The following is a 13,101-nucleotide window of genomic DNA, read 5'->3' as shown; positions in this document are numbered from 1 at the left end:
AAACAAACAAAGATAAAATACAAACTACTACAAAGCTGGTGTGAAATTGGAAAATTTTAACCTCATCCAAAGGTATGTCCTCGACGAAAGCATGTTCCTCTTCCTGACGATGCACTTCGGCCTCGCCCCGGCCACGGCCCCGATCTCGGCCTCCACGAGTTCGAACTTGAGGCAGTGAACGTATAACCTAAATAATACAATTACAAGTTATTCCATTTCCACATGAAGTTTTAACGTCTGGTTGCCGAAATAAGCATAACATGTCAGTTACTGATTACTGAAAATAATAAACAATTTCGGTGATTGGTTACCGAAAAATAATTTTGTTTCAGAAGTCAGAACATTTTATCATACGTGAAGCTTCTGCTTCTGGTCTCCAATTTACCAAAAGGCAATACACTGTTGCTTACAAACAGTTAATGCCTGAGACATAAACTTTTCCTATTCACATCCTTGAACTCCATTACCAGAAAAAAATCTTCCACAAAAAACTAATAGTAACAAAGTTTCATTATTTTTGTCCACCTAAATATAGCCACTTTGACTCCGATGCTTTCAACAAAATATTTTGAATACAGTTCTTATTTATCAATTTGGTTGATCATGCCCGTATCCTTTATAAACAAACAGCAAACATACTTCAACGTGGCTCAAATGGTTGAAGTTATCATCATCAATCTTGCAAACAGTATGCCATCATCAATTTCTACGCCACTTCAGCATGGCAGAACTTAAAGCTAGCTAGTTAATTCACATTCAGTCAAATTGTATTACTGGATACTGGACAAAAATGCGTAGTCTTTAAAGAGGGAACGATACCCTCTTATCGATGAGTCATAACAAGGAATGGTACACATCAAGTAGTATCAAACATTCATGATAAAAAGATCCGAGTTTAAGCGGAGTGGTTTTTTTAGCTTTTTGTACACAAACTAAAACAGTTTTTTGTACAAAATGTTTCACACTGTTCGTACATGCCCTTACACTATATGTGGGACAGATCCGACCTAAGTCGAGTGGTTTTTTTATTGAGTATAAACTCGGGCAGGTATGTCAAGTCTCGTTTTCTCAGGTCGAATACCACCTATGTGATAAAAAGATCAACTTGTTAAACATGAGACACTACGAAGGAAGATGGCAGAATTTGTCTATGAGAAAGACTTGAGCTATTAAACTTCATTCAAAAAATCAACTATTGAAAGCTGTTTACCTCAGGAGCCTCAGACTCGTCCTGAAGGACACCCCGGGCCCGACCTCGGCCTCGAACTCCACGTGGTGGACGCATAATAACCTGCATATCATAACAATAATACAAATTTACAAGTCTGAAAAGACAACAACAAGTAAGAATGCCTATAAGACTATGCACTATCAGTAAGCTATGGCTTATGGCAAGACAAAATGAAAACTCCATAATAGTACTCTATAGCTTTTCAACTGTTGTTGTAAAAACATACTCAGACTTCCTCCAATTCATACAAATGATGCAAATAGAGACAACCAATGTCCAAAGCAAACTCAATAACATTTTCAAACTCATTTGGCTCACTGCAACAAAGTGTTCATTGCTCTCCCTCTTATATGTTCATTGTTTGGTTGACAAATCGAGTCTGACAAGTTTTGTACCAAGTGTTCTGCAAAATATATTCCAAAACAGAGAAGGGACAGGAAGAATAGCAAATTACCAAGACAACTTATGATGAAGGCCATACCTTAGCTTTTGATTTCGTCTGGTAATAATTCCTCGTACTATTTTGTTGAGTATGAGAATGCTGTTTCAAATATGAGTACGTCTTTCGGAAAAACTAATCTCAGTACCCTATATGAGTACGTCTTTCAAAAAGACTAATATCAATACCCTTACTAATATTTTGTCGAGGGACACAGCTATTGGCAAAGTTGTTTAAAACCTAAATATATCTTTCAAAAAGACTAATTTCCAATCCTTTTTTTTTTTTTTGTTGAAGTATGCAAAGCTCTTGATTATTTTTTCCATTTGGGAATCACTATTAACTTTCTTGTTTATTTAACTATAACTTTCTTGTTTGGGAAAAGGGCCTTGCATATGAACTAGTGGTAACTCTTGTAATAGCTGAAGATGGTGACAATCTAAAGCTAAGATCCTAGAAAATGCTTACTGAAAAACAGCAAGGAACTTTAGCGCATTTTTTGGCTTATAATTAGACTATGAGTTAATTGAAGAGCATCTTCAGAGTCCAGCCCTTACTCATTCAATTGAATCCCTTCTCATCGGGTACGCGTCTAAGGTGATTGTGAAAACCTATGATCTTTTCACCTTGTTGCATGTATCAATCAAGGTTCCACTCTATTGCATAATTAGGTCAAATTTGGTGGTGGATCTATTCCATTTGGATGTTTGAAATTTAAATAGGTTAAAGATTTCTGCGAAAGGAGGCAGCCATGGCTCAATCATCACAATGAAGTCGAGGACACAAAATAGATGTGTGCAGAAACTCGTTAAACAATAGGTAAATTTGGCTCTGTTTGATTTCCTTTTTTGGCTCTTCTATGGGTGAACTGAGAAATCTATTTATTCACAGGTTGCACATTCACTACCCTATCCACATAGAGCCCTCAAGGTTGAATCCCCATTACTATTTAACTGTTAATATACTAACAATAATAGAACTCCTATATATTTTGGGATAAGTGGAGTTCCTTATTGTATACCCTTGTTTGTTGAATTCAGGTACTTGAGGATTAAGATGGAGTTTGTGGAGAGGATCTTGTCATCAGTTATTGCAAAACGTTTATACTTGATTGGTGAGGTTGATATCTTTCTCTGGTGTATTTAAGTTCTCTTGGATTTTTTTATATCCAATACGTAAGCATTGAAGGGGAAGTTTGTGCATATAAATGGCCACGGAGCACCGAATTCTATTAAAAGTGCTAATGGTGCGTAATAAGTCCACTATAACATACCCAGTTCCTGTGATCGTTAGACTAGTTAAATTAGCACCGTAGACTATTGGGTAAGCAACTTCCATCTCCGTGTTTCAATTCATTTTCCTTTTTACCGGCAACCATAGTTGTTGCAATAGTCAGTGACGGGATGAGATGGGCATTGTGCTGTGAACCGATCTTTTAAGAATTGTTTGTGCTTTTTGCTCTCACAAACTTACACTTACAATTTAGTTTTCTCTGCTTTGTATCGAATGCCTAATTGTTGTGTTGTGTTGCTTTTTTTTCACAGATGATCCAGCCATGCGATATGTTGTATAACTTATAAGTTGTAACTGGTATCCGACTCTCTGATAAGTTAAATCCTAGTTGGTTATGCGCTAGTCTAAGTTGTATGGTTATGAGCTATTTCATATTCTTTGCTCTAAGTTAGGGTTAATCGATTAGAACCAGGGAATGTGGAGTCCAATTAGGTGGAGCCGTGGAGGATGTGGAGTCCGTAGCATCTCACAGCTTACTAATCGGGCACATTCACCGTTTTTTGCTACCAATTTCGGAATCTAGTTACCAACATTTCTAAACAAATACGGGATCTAATTACCAAAATATTTACAAAAATACGGGATCTAATTACCAAATTCTCTACACAAATACATGTATGTAAATGGGTTGGCGTGCTGGGGTGGCGGTGGTGAAGAACACACACACACACACAGAGACAGAGAGACAAAGAGAGAGAGAGAGAGAGAGAGAGAGAGAAGAAGAAGAACAACAGAGGGAGATTAGAACAGAAGAACAGAGAGAGAGAAGATCAGAGAGAGAGAAGAACCTGAGCCGGTGGTGCAGCGGTGGTGCGGCGGCAGGAGTGGCGGTATTGCAGTGGTGGCTATGGAGGTGGAGGTGGGGGGAGACGGAAATGGAGTGGCGTGGGAGGAGACGTAATGGGTGGGCTGGGTATTTGGCTGGGATTAGGGTTTCTATTTGGATGGGTGGGGGAGTTTAAGTGTAATTTTTTAGAGGGAAGGGTATAATAGGAAGATCAGGTACATTTAATGGGTTACATGGAGAAAATTTTCTTTTTTAAAATATTGGAAATGGGCTACGTGGAGTAACGGGCTACGGGAGAAAATACGGGGCTGCGAATAGCAGCCCCCTTTTTTTTCAATGGTGAAACTTAGGTCCATTAGGGGTTTGCTCCTTAGTTCTCGGGAGTAAAATTCTTTACGTGCTATCAACTCTTGTCGGTTTGCTTTGTTGGCTTGACACATTTATGATTGCTTTCTTTGACCCAGAAGCTTGTTTCTGAAGCAACTTCCTCATCGAACTTTGGAATATTTGGGTTTCTAGTGTTTTATCTGAACTGTGGAATACGCTACAACGGGTAATTGGAAGAAAGCCTGATACTTTGTCAGATGCCATGGAAATCACACTGGCCTTGACTCGAGCTTGGATCCTGGATTTGTTAAGAAATTTACCAAGGGAAGAAAAATTAAATGAAATGCTAAGGGAACCAAAGAAACAAGAACAGCTCCATCACATCAAAAACTTGGTACTTTTTCCCTGACCTTATCCTTCCACCCGAAGCTTCGTCCGATAGTATCTCGCGATCAGAGGTTCAAGCCGAAGAAACAGCGCATGAGGGATATAGGGCTGCTTACATCAACCAGTTCACTTACCTCGCAATGCGGGAGCCTCGAGCATTCAGCCATCCCCAGACATGCTCAGCCATCCCCAGACACAGCTATCACTAACCCATTGGTTCATTCAACATTATTAGGCTTAAACTAACAAGATACATTAACTAAAAAACACGGCCTTGTATAAAAAACAATACACAATAGCAGATCATCCATCTGGTCATAAACCACAAACATACTATAATTTCCCATACAAAATTCCAAAAAAGTGTGAATCAAGTTTCAAAATAAGTGAAGTTCACAGAAGTCTAGTATTAGCTGAAACAGAATAGCTGTCCTCAAAAATTGCAAGGATAAGTTAAAATCTAAACAAGAAAGGTAATTCACAGAAGGAATCACTCAAAGATGGCAGTGGGGTTTCCTGGAGATGGAGGATTCTGCCGTAGAATCGAAATATTGGGGCCAGCTCTTCTAGCAGCATCAGGATCTGTTGCAGACAAAATTTCCACCCGCTCGAGACCAAGCTGCCGCTTTACCAACTCTGAGTTCTCCTCCAAAACCTCTATCTCACCGAATGGCAATCGCAAATCCAACGCCTGAACCCCAACAGCCATAACCTCCTCTTTCTTAAACCTTAAGAAAGGCATACAAAGCTTCTGGGTCTGCTTAAAATTCGCTTCCTGCCCAATTTCACTCTCCTTCAAGGCCTCCATGATCTCCTGGTCGGGAGCAAAACTTTGTGTCGCAGTATCAAAGTTACTTCTAAGGATATTTAAGCATTCCCTTTTCCACCCATCATATTGCTCATTCACAAATATTAAACCAACCGTCGGTTTGCTTTGTTGACTTGACGCATTTACCTTTGCTTTCTTTGACCCAGAAACTTGTTTCTGAAGCAACTTCCTCATCGAAACAATTGAGTCTTGCAAGTATGTGTTGGCCCTTTTAAGGGTAAGATCAGGTAAATCACATCCAGGAAACCCTGCTTTAATGACAAACCCTTCCTTCTTTAAAAGCTCCTTCCAAACATATTCGGCATAATGTGGGCAAATTGGAGTTATAAGCCTTGTCTGCACATCCATAAACCTCCACAATAGGTTCCGGTTCATGCCCCCGGACCCACAAGAAAACCTGTACTCATCCCTAGCAGCCTGAAGATCATAGAACCCACTTTTAAGAGCTGCTCTAAATAAGTACTCACCATAGTTCTTCTCCGTCATTTTCACGGCAATGTTTATCTCATTTGCAAAAACGCGATCAGCATAAGTCGTAGGGGGGCCACTTCGAAAAGAAGATTCAGAAGCGATAACCTCCTGCATCCATGCGATCTCTTTCGTGAGCCTTAGGATTGCGGCATTGGCCGTTTCAAAAACAAAATTTGCATCATCCATTCCATCGCCCGCATCAGCAAGGGAGAATCGTGTGGCATCAGCTGAGAACTCTTCAATTGCTTGGCGCAACGTCCTAAAATTCCCTGTTGACTTCGACATTTTTTCGGCATTCAACATAATGTGACCATTGCATCGAAAGCCTTGAGGCCAGTGATGCTTGGGCAAAATTGCTGTGTGGTTATAAATGCAGAAGGTGAGATGATTCTGGATCAGATCCTTACCTAAAAGAGTAAAAAAATCCATAAAATGTTAGTTGACTGTACCAAGAAAGCAGCTAACGGAAGGAAAAGGCAAAGAAAGAATGCAATAGCAACTCCAATGGGCAGTTAAATCACTTGGCAAAGCCAAAAAATGGCCATCGCCAACATACATTGGTCTCCAATGTTGCTGAATCAATGCTTATAATTTGGCAAAGGCCAAATGAATGCCATATCCGGCATTTGGTACGAGCATCTTCCAAAATCTTGTCGGTACTTCTTTCTTTCTCTTTTTGATGGGACCCACAAGTACGAGTGGGAACTGACCTTTTAAAAATAACATTGAAGAAATAGCATTTCTAGAATTGGAAAAGCATTGCTTAAACTTTGTACATTGGAATCTTAGCATGCTATACTGTGGCCTTTGAATAGCTAAAATAACCAATTCCATGGGAGTCGCTGTACAGATAGTACTGCGACATAATGTGGTATATCAATCGATCAACAGCTAACTTAATGACGATGATGATGAGATATGCCTACAGATAAAGGTGATGGTCACAGAGCTACTGTTATGATGAACACAGACTAGAATGTAAAAACATGCAAGAAACAAACGAAACAAAACAATACCTGAGACCCGTAGATCAAATGGATACCAGTACTCAAACTCTTGTTTCATCTTATTAAGAAGAGGAAGAGAAATATCGGATGATTTAGGGCAGGGCCCACCACAGAACAAAAAATCCCAGACCTCGTCGGTCAGCTGCTCTGGTTTCACTGACGACGTATCAGAACCATACATATCACCTCTTTGTAACAGATGACAGACGGTATAATACGCCATGTAAAGAGTCGAATCAGAAAGAGACTCTACAAGAAACTGTTCGTCCCAAGGAATACGAGTGCCAAGCCCAAAATTACGAGAACAAGCCCATTGATTTAGCCAACTCAAAGTATGCTCAAAGCCATGCCGTGTTTCATCACAAAAGAGATTCATACTAACCAAACACTCCTCTGCTGCCTCCTTCCAATTTGATTCCCCATAAGTGATGTACCACTGATCAGTCAAAGCCACAACACACTCATCCCCTGATCTTGAAATGACCTTCTTCTCAGGCTCACTGTAAACAACAGCTTCTCCATGCTCTATAAGCCTGTTCTTGATCAAATTCTTCGCATCCTGGACTCTCATCCCTGCATATTCTCCCACAAGCATAGTTCCCTCATAGAACCCTCCTTTATATATTTTTTTCTTGGCCTCATCAAGCTTCTGCCTCTCATTCGGGCTCTTGATCTTCATATCTAGGCAAACCTTCTCAGCAGCTTTATCTCCGAATTCTGGGGTGTTAATGATTGGAATGACTTCAAATGGTAGGATCCACTCGTCCTTCACGCCAAGCTTGGCCCTGAAAGCTGGTTTTGCTTTCAATTCGTAAAGAGACATGAAATCATCAGGTGAATCACTGGGGACACTGGTCACAATCCCAGTACCCTTGTCTGTGAGAATTGACAACATGGGTAGAGAGTATATAGTCTCATTGAAAGCTAAAGGAGCCCTCAAAGGCAAACCAATCAAATCATTCCCAGTCAACTCAACCAAACAAGTAGGCTTTTCTGGGACCCGTGACAGTTTCTGATACGCAAGATTAAGAGCCGCCCTCTCTGTCGAGATAAATATATCAGTTTCATTGATCTCAAAAGCTCCATATTTTCCCTCTGGTAGTACCCATGCATTTGTTTGCCCATACATAGTCTCGGGTCTCAATGTTGCAGCCACCAGGTACACTTTCCTTCCCTCCAGAGCTCTCAATTTTGGAGGAAGAGGTGGAATAACCTCCATTTTTATCAACGTGTATTCTTGAGGAATAACACCTTCCCCTGAAGCTCGATCATGATCAGCACATGGTTGACCATCTAAGGGGGAGTATACAGTGTATCTCAGGTCCTTGACAATTTTACCCAACTTCTTCAATTTCCTCAACTGCCACCGGACAAAAGAGTCAAAAAATGGGTTTATGTCAGTTGTGATGAAAGTCCGTCTCCAATCACAGCCAAGGCCGAAAGCCTTAAGGTCTTCTACAGCCAGAGGGGGAAAATAAGAAAGCCAGTAATATGGATCCTGAAACTTGGAAATGTCCTCATCAGAGAGGCCATAACTTCTCATTATCTCCCACTGGTATTTATCGCCACCTGTTTTTGCTGTTGCCTTGGACTTTTTCCCCTTAAATTTATCTGGTGCAACCTCATTTCCAGCATTAGCTTCCTCTAGTTGCGGTTCCGGATCTATGATCTTCTCCTCTGCTATGGTAGGAAAAACAGGTGGATTACCAAATTTCTGAATTTCGCGACAAAGTTTGTCAGCAGAGGCCTTAATAGGCATCCCAGTACAGTGGAAACCAAAAGGCAAGAGCACATTGGCACCTCTCAACCGGTGATAGCCTGCTGCGAATTCAAGCTTGGAGAGAGAGAATGCATGTCCCAAGTGAAGGTAGCCGTTCATGTAAGGGAAAGGGAAGTTCCCATAGAACTTCTCACCCAGTTTGGGGAGAGTTTCGAGAGAATCAGCCCTGAAAACTTCTTTCTCTTCCCACCACTTCTGAACCTGTGCCTCAATTTGCAGAAGCTGGTCTCTTCGTGCAAAACTCTTCCCACTCTCTGTGTTTGATGCCATCTCCTTATCAGCTGTTGGCAACTCCTGACCAGCAAATGTACATAAACTGCAGAAAAAACACCAAAGATCTTCAGGAATCAGGACGTACATACAATAACAAACTAAATATACAGAGAAAGTCCAATATCTTCAAATCGTCAGAATTTTTTCCCTTAGCAAATAGATCCACGGTATGGGAAACATAACATACAAAGAAAAAAGCAAGAAGAATAGAAGAACGCAATGCATATTTGATGGATAGAAGAGAAGAATTAAGGAAAACAAATTTACACATTAATTGAAATCTACATGCTGATTAAGAATAAAATGACATGGGCCTGACCTGACCTGAACTGACACGCCCTATTTGCAAAACCCAGGAGAGAAACTGACATAAAATATCCCATGTCTAAAGACCAAGGCCATCCCTTGCCGGAAAAATATTGGTACCAATATGTAATACAACTATAGGCCTTATATACTTCTCAAACATTGTAATATGTAGTCAGAGAACTTGAAGTATATAGTTTGACATTGAGCACCGAACCACTTCTGTCCCCGACTCCACTTGGATACCTGTGCACTGATCCATTTCAAGCAAAATTGCTCGTATATGTTCTCTTACAAGGTTTGCATACCAGTCTCACAGGTAAATTCAAATGTTCGCCATATGAGACACTCACAATATAAGTTATATTTCTAGTTAGTATACATTCCTGCAAAACTGGGAGCCTAGGACTGGCCAGGCTTATTAATTCTCCAATGTGGCCGATAGATGAAGGTCTATCTGCACGGACCAATGAATCATTCAAATCATAATCAAAAAACAAAATTATGAAAAACCTTTTGCTTGGGTATTGTTTGTGGCTTTAGCTTTTATCTAATAAGATGGTCATGACAAGATGGTCAGTTTAAACGTGATAGAGAAAATAAAACCAGGAGAACAAACATCAACCAGTGTATGTAGATATACATGCATTATGCGTACAGCATACTATATTACCATCTCTAGTCTAATATACATACCTTCATTCTGTTTGTTGAATCAGATAGTAAAAGCAATAAAAACATAACCCCATAAATCAATGAAACCCGCATCGCATGGTGTTTACATTCTCACCTTAGTTTTGACTACAATTTACAAAGAATCTGTCTAAGCTTTGGCTTTTAAAGACGTCTGGGTCCTAGGACTCCATAATGTGTGTGTGTGTGTGTGTGTGTGAGAGAGAGAGAGAGAGAGAGAGAGAGAGAGAGAGAGAGAGTGTGTGTGTGTGTGTTTTTCTCCACACATCTACTCTCTTACCATATCCAAGAAACAAAATTACCCCATCCATCTGTGCATAGTACGTTTTCAAAACCCGGACCATCAGCAAACGAAAAAAAAGATTGGATAAAGGGTCATTATTTCAACTGTCAGTTTAGCCAGAACTGAAACCAGGTAGTCATATACTCAGAATCAAACCATAAATTCATTGAAGTATGGGTATACCATATACACATACACATGCATACAGCGGTTTGAAATCACATGAATCATAACCCCAAAACCAAAATTTCCATAAGCAAATGGTCTTATGTTTTTTTTTTCCCTCTAAACGTAATATAGGAAAGCATGATGAGTATTGTATACAGAAAATCATAACTAAACAAAATGACTCCAAGTCTCCCACTATAAGAAAACAAGAAGTGCAAATACTAAATACCAACCGAAAGAAGCAAGATTGCTGAACCAATCAGACATTGCACCACAATACCACATCTACGCTAGCAATCTAACAAAAGCATCATTGTTTACCAGCTTAACAGTGAACTTAAATCGGAAAAATGAAGCAGTATTAAACAGCTCACAGCCTAGCATTGAGATATGTCAAGATTCCCAACCATCAATATTTACAAAGCTTGGTGGGAAACCTTCTTGGGCCATACAATAAAAAAAAAACGAAAAGAAAGCGGCACTTACGCAAGAATTCCACTAGTCAAAAGGCCACCAAACTGCACGCAAAGCCAATAAAACATTAGATTCATTTCTGTGGTGTTTTTGCCTAAATTTAGAGATAGGAAAATAAACTGAAACTCACAACGCTGGGATGTTTTGTAATTCGGGGATGCCACCAGAGCAACTGCTTGTACCAAATGCTAGAGAGATGATGTTTGCCAAACCTTTCATTGATTTGCAACAAAAACACGTCAAATTGAAATTTTGAAAGGATGAAAACAGACAGACAGATGAAATCATGAACCAGCCCTTTGGATTGTGATAAAGGAAATGAAAAGGAAGGATAGTAGTTTCACAACCAAACAAAATGTACCAATAAAAATTCATCGTTTGTTACCAATTTTGATGTTTCATTTTGTTTTGGTAGTTATTAGGAATTAGTTAGTGGCTTTATGTAGTTTTATCACTTACCCTAGTATTTAGGTTTGGATGTTGTCATCTTGCTCTATATAAACAATGTTTGTTCATGAATAAAAGGAAGTTGAATGTTATTAGAAGTCTTTACTTGTGAAAGGTAGAGGTCCGGTTCTCCTCAATCAGAACCAATCGGAGGTTTTCCCCCCTCAAAGACGGACTCTTCTCTCCTCTCATGCTATTTTCAATTTTTGTAACGAAAAAATTTGTATCATCATTTTTATTCATTTGCCATATCTTACAATTTACAACCACTTCAAGTTTTTTTGGGTAAGAAACCAAACCTTATTCACATAATCATTCAATAGAACCCTTGGCTCCCATTCAATACTTGCTTTGCGCGCGCGCTCACAATCATCGCTCTCACGAATTTTAGTAGTTTCACGAATTTTAGTAGTTTCAGATGTTTTTGAAACACACTTTCAAGCAGGTTATGTGTCTTAGATCCACACAAGTTAGTTTCTTTTCTTTTCCCACCCTTTCTCACAATCTATTCTAATCTAAAAAGGCGCTACCCCATTTGATGTGAACCCAAAAGAAATTAAGTTGTGTCACAAAAGCTGTTTCCAAAATTGCCCAAAACAAAATAAATGTTTCACTACTTTCTTTGCAAGAATGATTAACTGCTTGAGCAAACAAGTAAAACAGACACCCAATAACTTGACTAACGAAATTGCTTGCAAATCAGTAACTGCATGAGTTTGAGTCGTTCGAATAGGGTTGCAAATGCAATTCTAACCAACACTCTCTCTCTCTCTCTCTCTCTCTCTCTCTCTCTCTCTCTCTCTCTCTCTCTCTCTCTCATATATTTACATGTTGTGTAATCAGTTTCCTCATCCATATTGGTTGAAAGAAAGAATTCTGACCTACTTTCACTTCGTGAGTTCAATTTTGGACGGTGTCGGTGGTTGCTTTCTACCCTACATGGGTGAATCGTTTATGAGATTAAAATAGATTTCACACACACACACACATATTATATTAAATAAATGTGCACGAGTATATATATGCGTATAGATATCTCATATCCAAGAGAATGCTCGATGTGGTATTGCCCACCTTCTCGTCGAAAGAAAGAAGCTGAAAGTGATGCTGTGGCGTACCTGGAGACAGGCGGCTGCCGATTGCTGGGTGCCGCCAGCCGTCTTCTTTCTTCCAAGTTCGCGGTGGTTGTCGACGGTTCACAAACTACAAAGAATGAAAGAAGACGTCGAGATGATGAAGAAGAGAGAGAGAGAGAGAGAGAGACTCACCATCGGGCTCGGTAAATCGCCATCGCTGTGTTGGTCTTGGTCCTCTTGGATGAAGTCGGCTTGTGAACTGTGAACTGAGGAGGATAGGGTTTGAGTCGCGTGTTTTTTACATATCCGGTTACGACTGGCCGGTTCGGATTTCAAGCCACAGAATCGGTAACCGAACCGGTTTTAAAAGTATCAATTTTTTGTAAACCGAAACCGAATCGGCTTTAAAAAGGGGGGGAATTCAACCGGTCCGGCACGGTTTTCCGGTTTTCATATAATAGCCCTAGGGCTTTTGAACAGTTATGAAACACCAGTTTTTAAGGATGGCAACCCACAACCCTACCATGATAAATAAAAAATAAAAAAAACCCCACAATACCAAACTGGTTGGCACGGCTTTATAACCGATTCGATTCCATTTTGGTTTTAGTTTTGATTTCAAATTTGTAAAAAAAACGGGTGGTTCGATTCCGGTTTTGGTTTAATGTGTTAATCGCACAGAAAATCGAACGGTGAACATAATAGAACTATATAATAATTATGCAAATACCCTTATATAAACCAATAACATCAACTCAGCTCAGTTAGGGTTTGTGTACTCAAAGCATTGCGTCTGACTCCCTGCCAAAGAACAGTGGGAGGGCTTAAAT

At 39.8% G+C, this 13,101-nt stretch overlaps 1 protein-coding gene across 2 annotated transcripts; it reads right to left on the bottom strand.

Annotated features, from left to right (window-relative positions):
- Positions 1 to 4,776: 4,776 nt before the first annotated feature.
- LOC131309328 (leucine--tRNA ligase, cytoplasmic-like) lies at positions 4,777 to 12,558 on the bottom strand. Of its 2 annotated transcripts, XM_058335980.1 has the most exons (6): positions 12,464 to 12,558; positions 12,314 to 12,398; positions 10,879 to 10,960; positions 10,761 to 10,792; positions 6,781 to 8,867; positions 4,777 to 6,171 (listed from the first exon to the last, which is right to left on the bottom strand). In XM_058335980.1, exons 5-6 carry the CDS (start codon positions 8,819 to 8,821, stop codon positions 4,955 to 4,957), a joined length of 3,258 nt encoding a protein of 1,085 aa, XP_058191963.1. In that variant the 5' UTR covers positions 8,822 to 8,867; positions 10,761 to 10,792; positions 10,879 to 10,960; positions 12,314 to 12,398; positions 12,464 to 12,558; the 3' UTR covers positions 4,777 to 4,954. The 2 variants fall into 2 exon arrangements, with proteins under 2 accessions (XP_058191963.1, XP_058191964.1); XM_058335981.1 differs by lacking the exons at positions 12,314 to 12,398; positions 12,464 to 12,558 and adding an exon at positions 12,270 to 12,313.
- Between the last annotated feature and the right edge of the window lie 543 nt (positions 12,559 to 13,101).

This window comes from Rhododendron vialii, chromosome 12a (assembly GCF_030253575.1).
Source record: "Rhododendron vialii isolate Sample 1 chromosome 12a, ASM3025357v1".
NCBI lineage: Eukaryota > Viridiplantae > Streptophyta > Magnoliopsida > Ericales > Ericaceae > Rhododendron > Rhododendron vialii.
Note: the sequence above shows the minus strand (reverse complement) of the source record. Positions and strands in the feature narration are given on the sequence as shown.

What these genes read in the sequence shown, in the direction of transcription:
- LOC131309328 (XM_058335980.1), bottom strand. Translation starts at nt 8,821, where the DNA reads ATGGCATCAAACACAGAGAGTGGGAAGAGTTTTGCACGAAGAGACCAG. An exon ending in ATTTGATCTACGGGTCTCAG is followed by an intron (nt 6,172 to 6,780) that starts GTATTGTTTTGT and finishes TTACTCTTTTAG; the next exon opens with GTAAGGATCTGATCCAGAAT.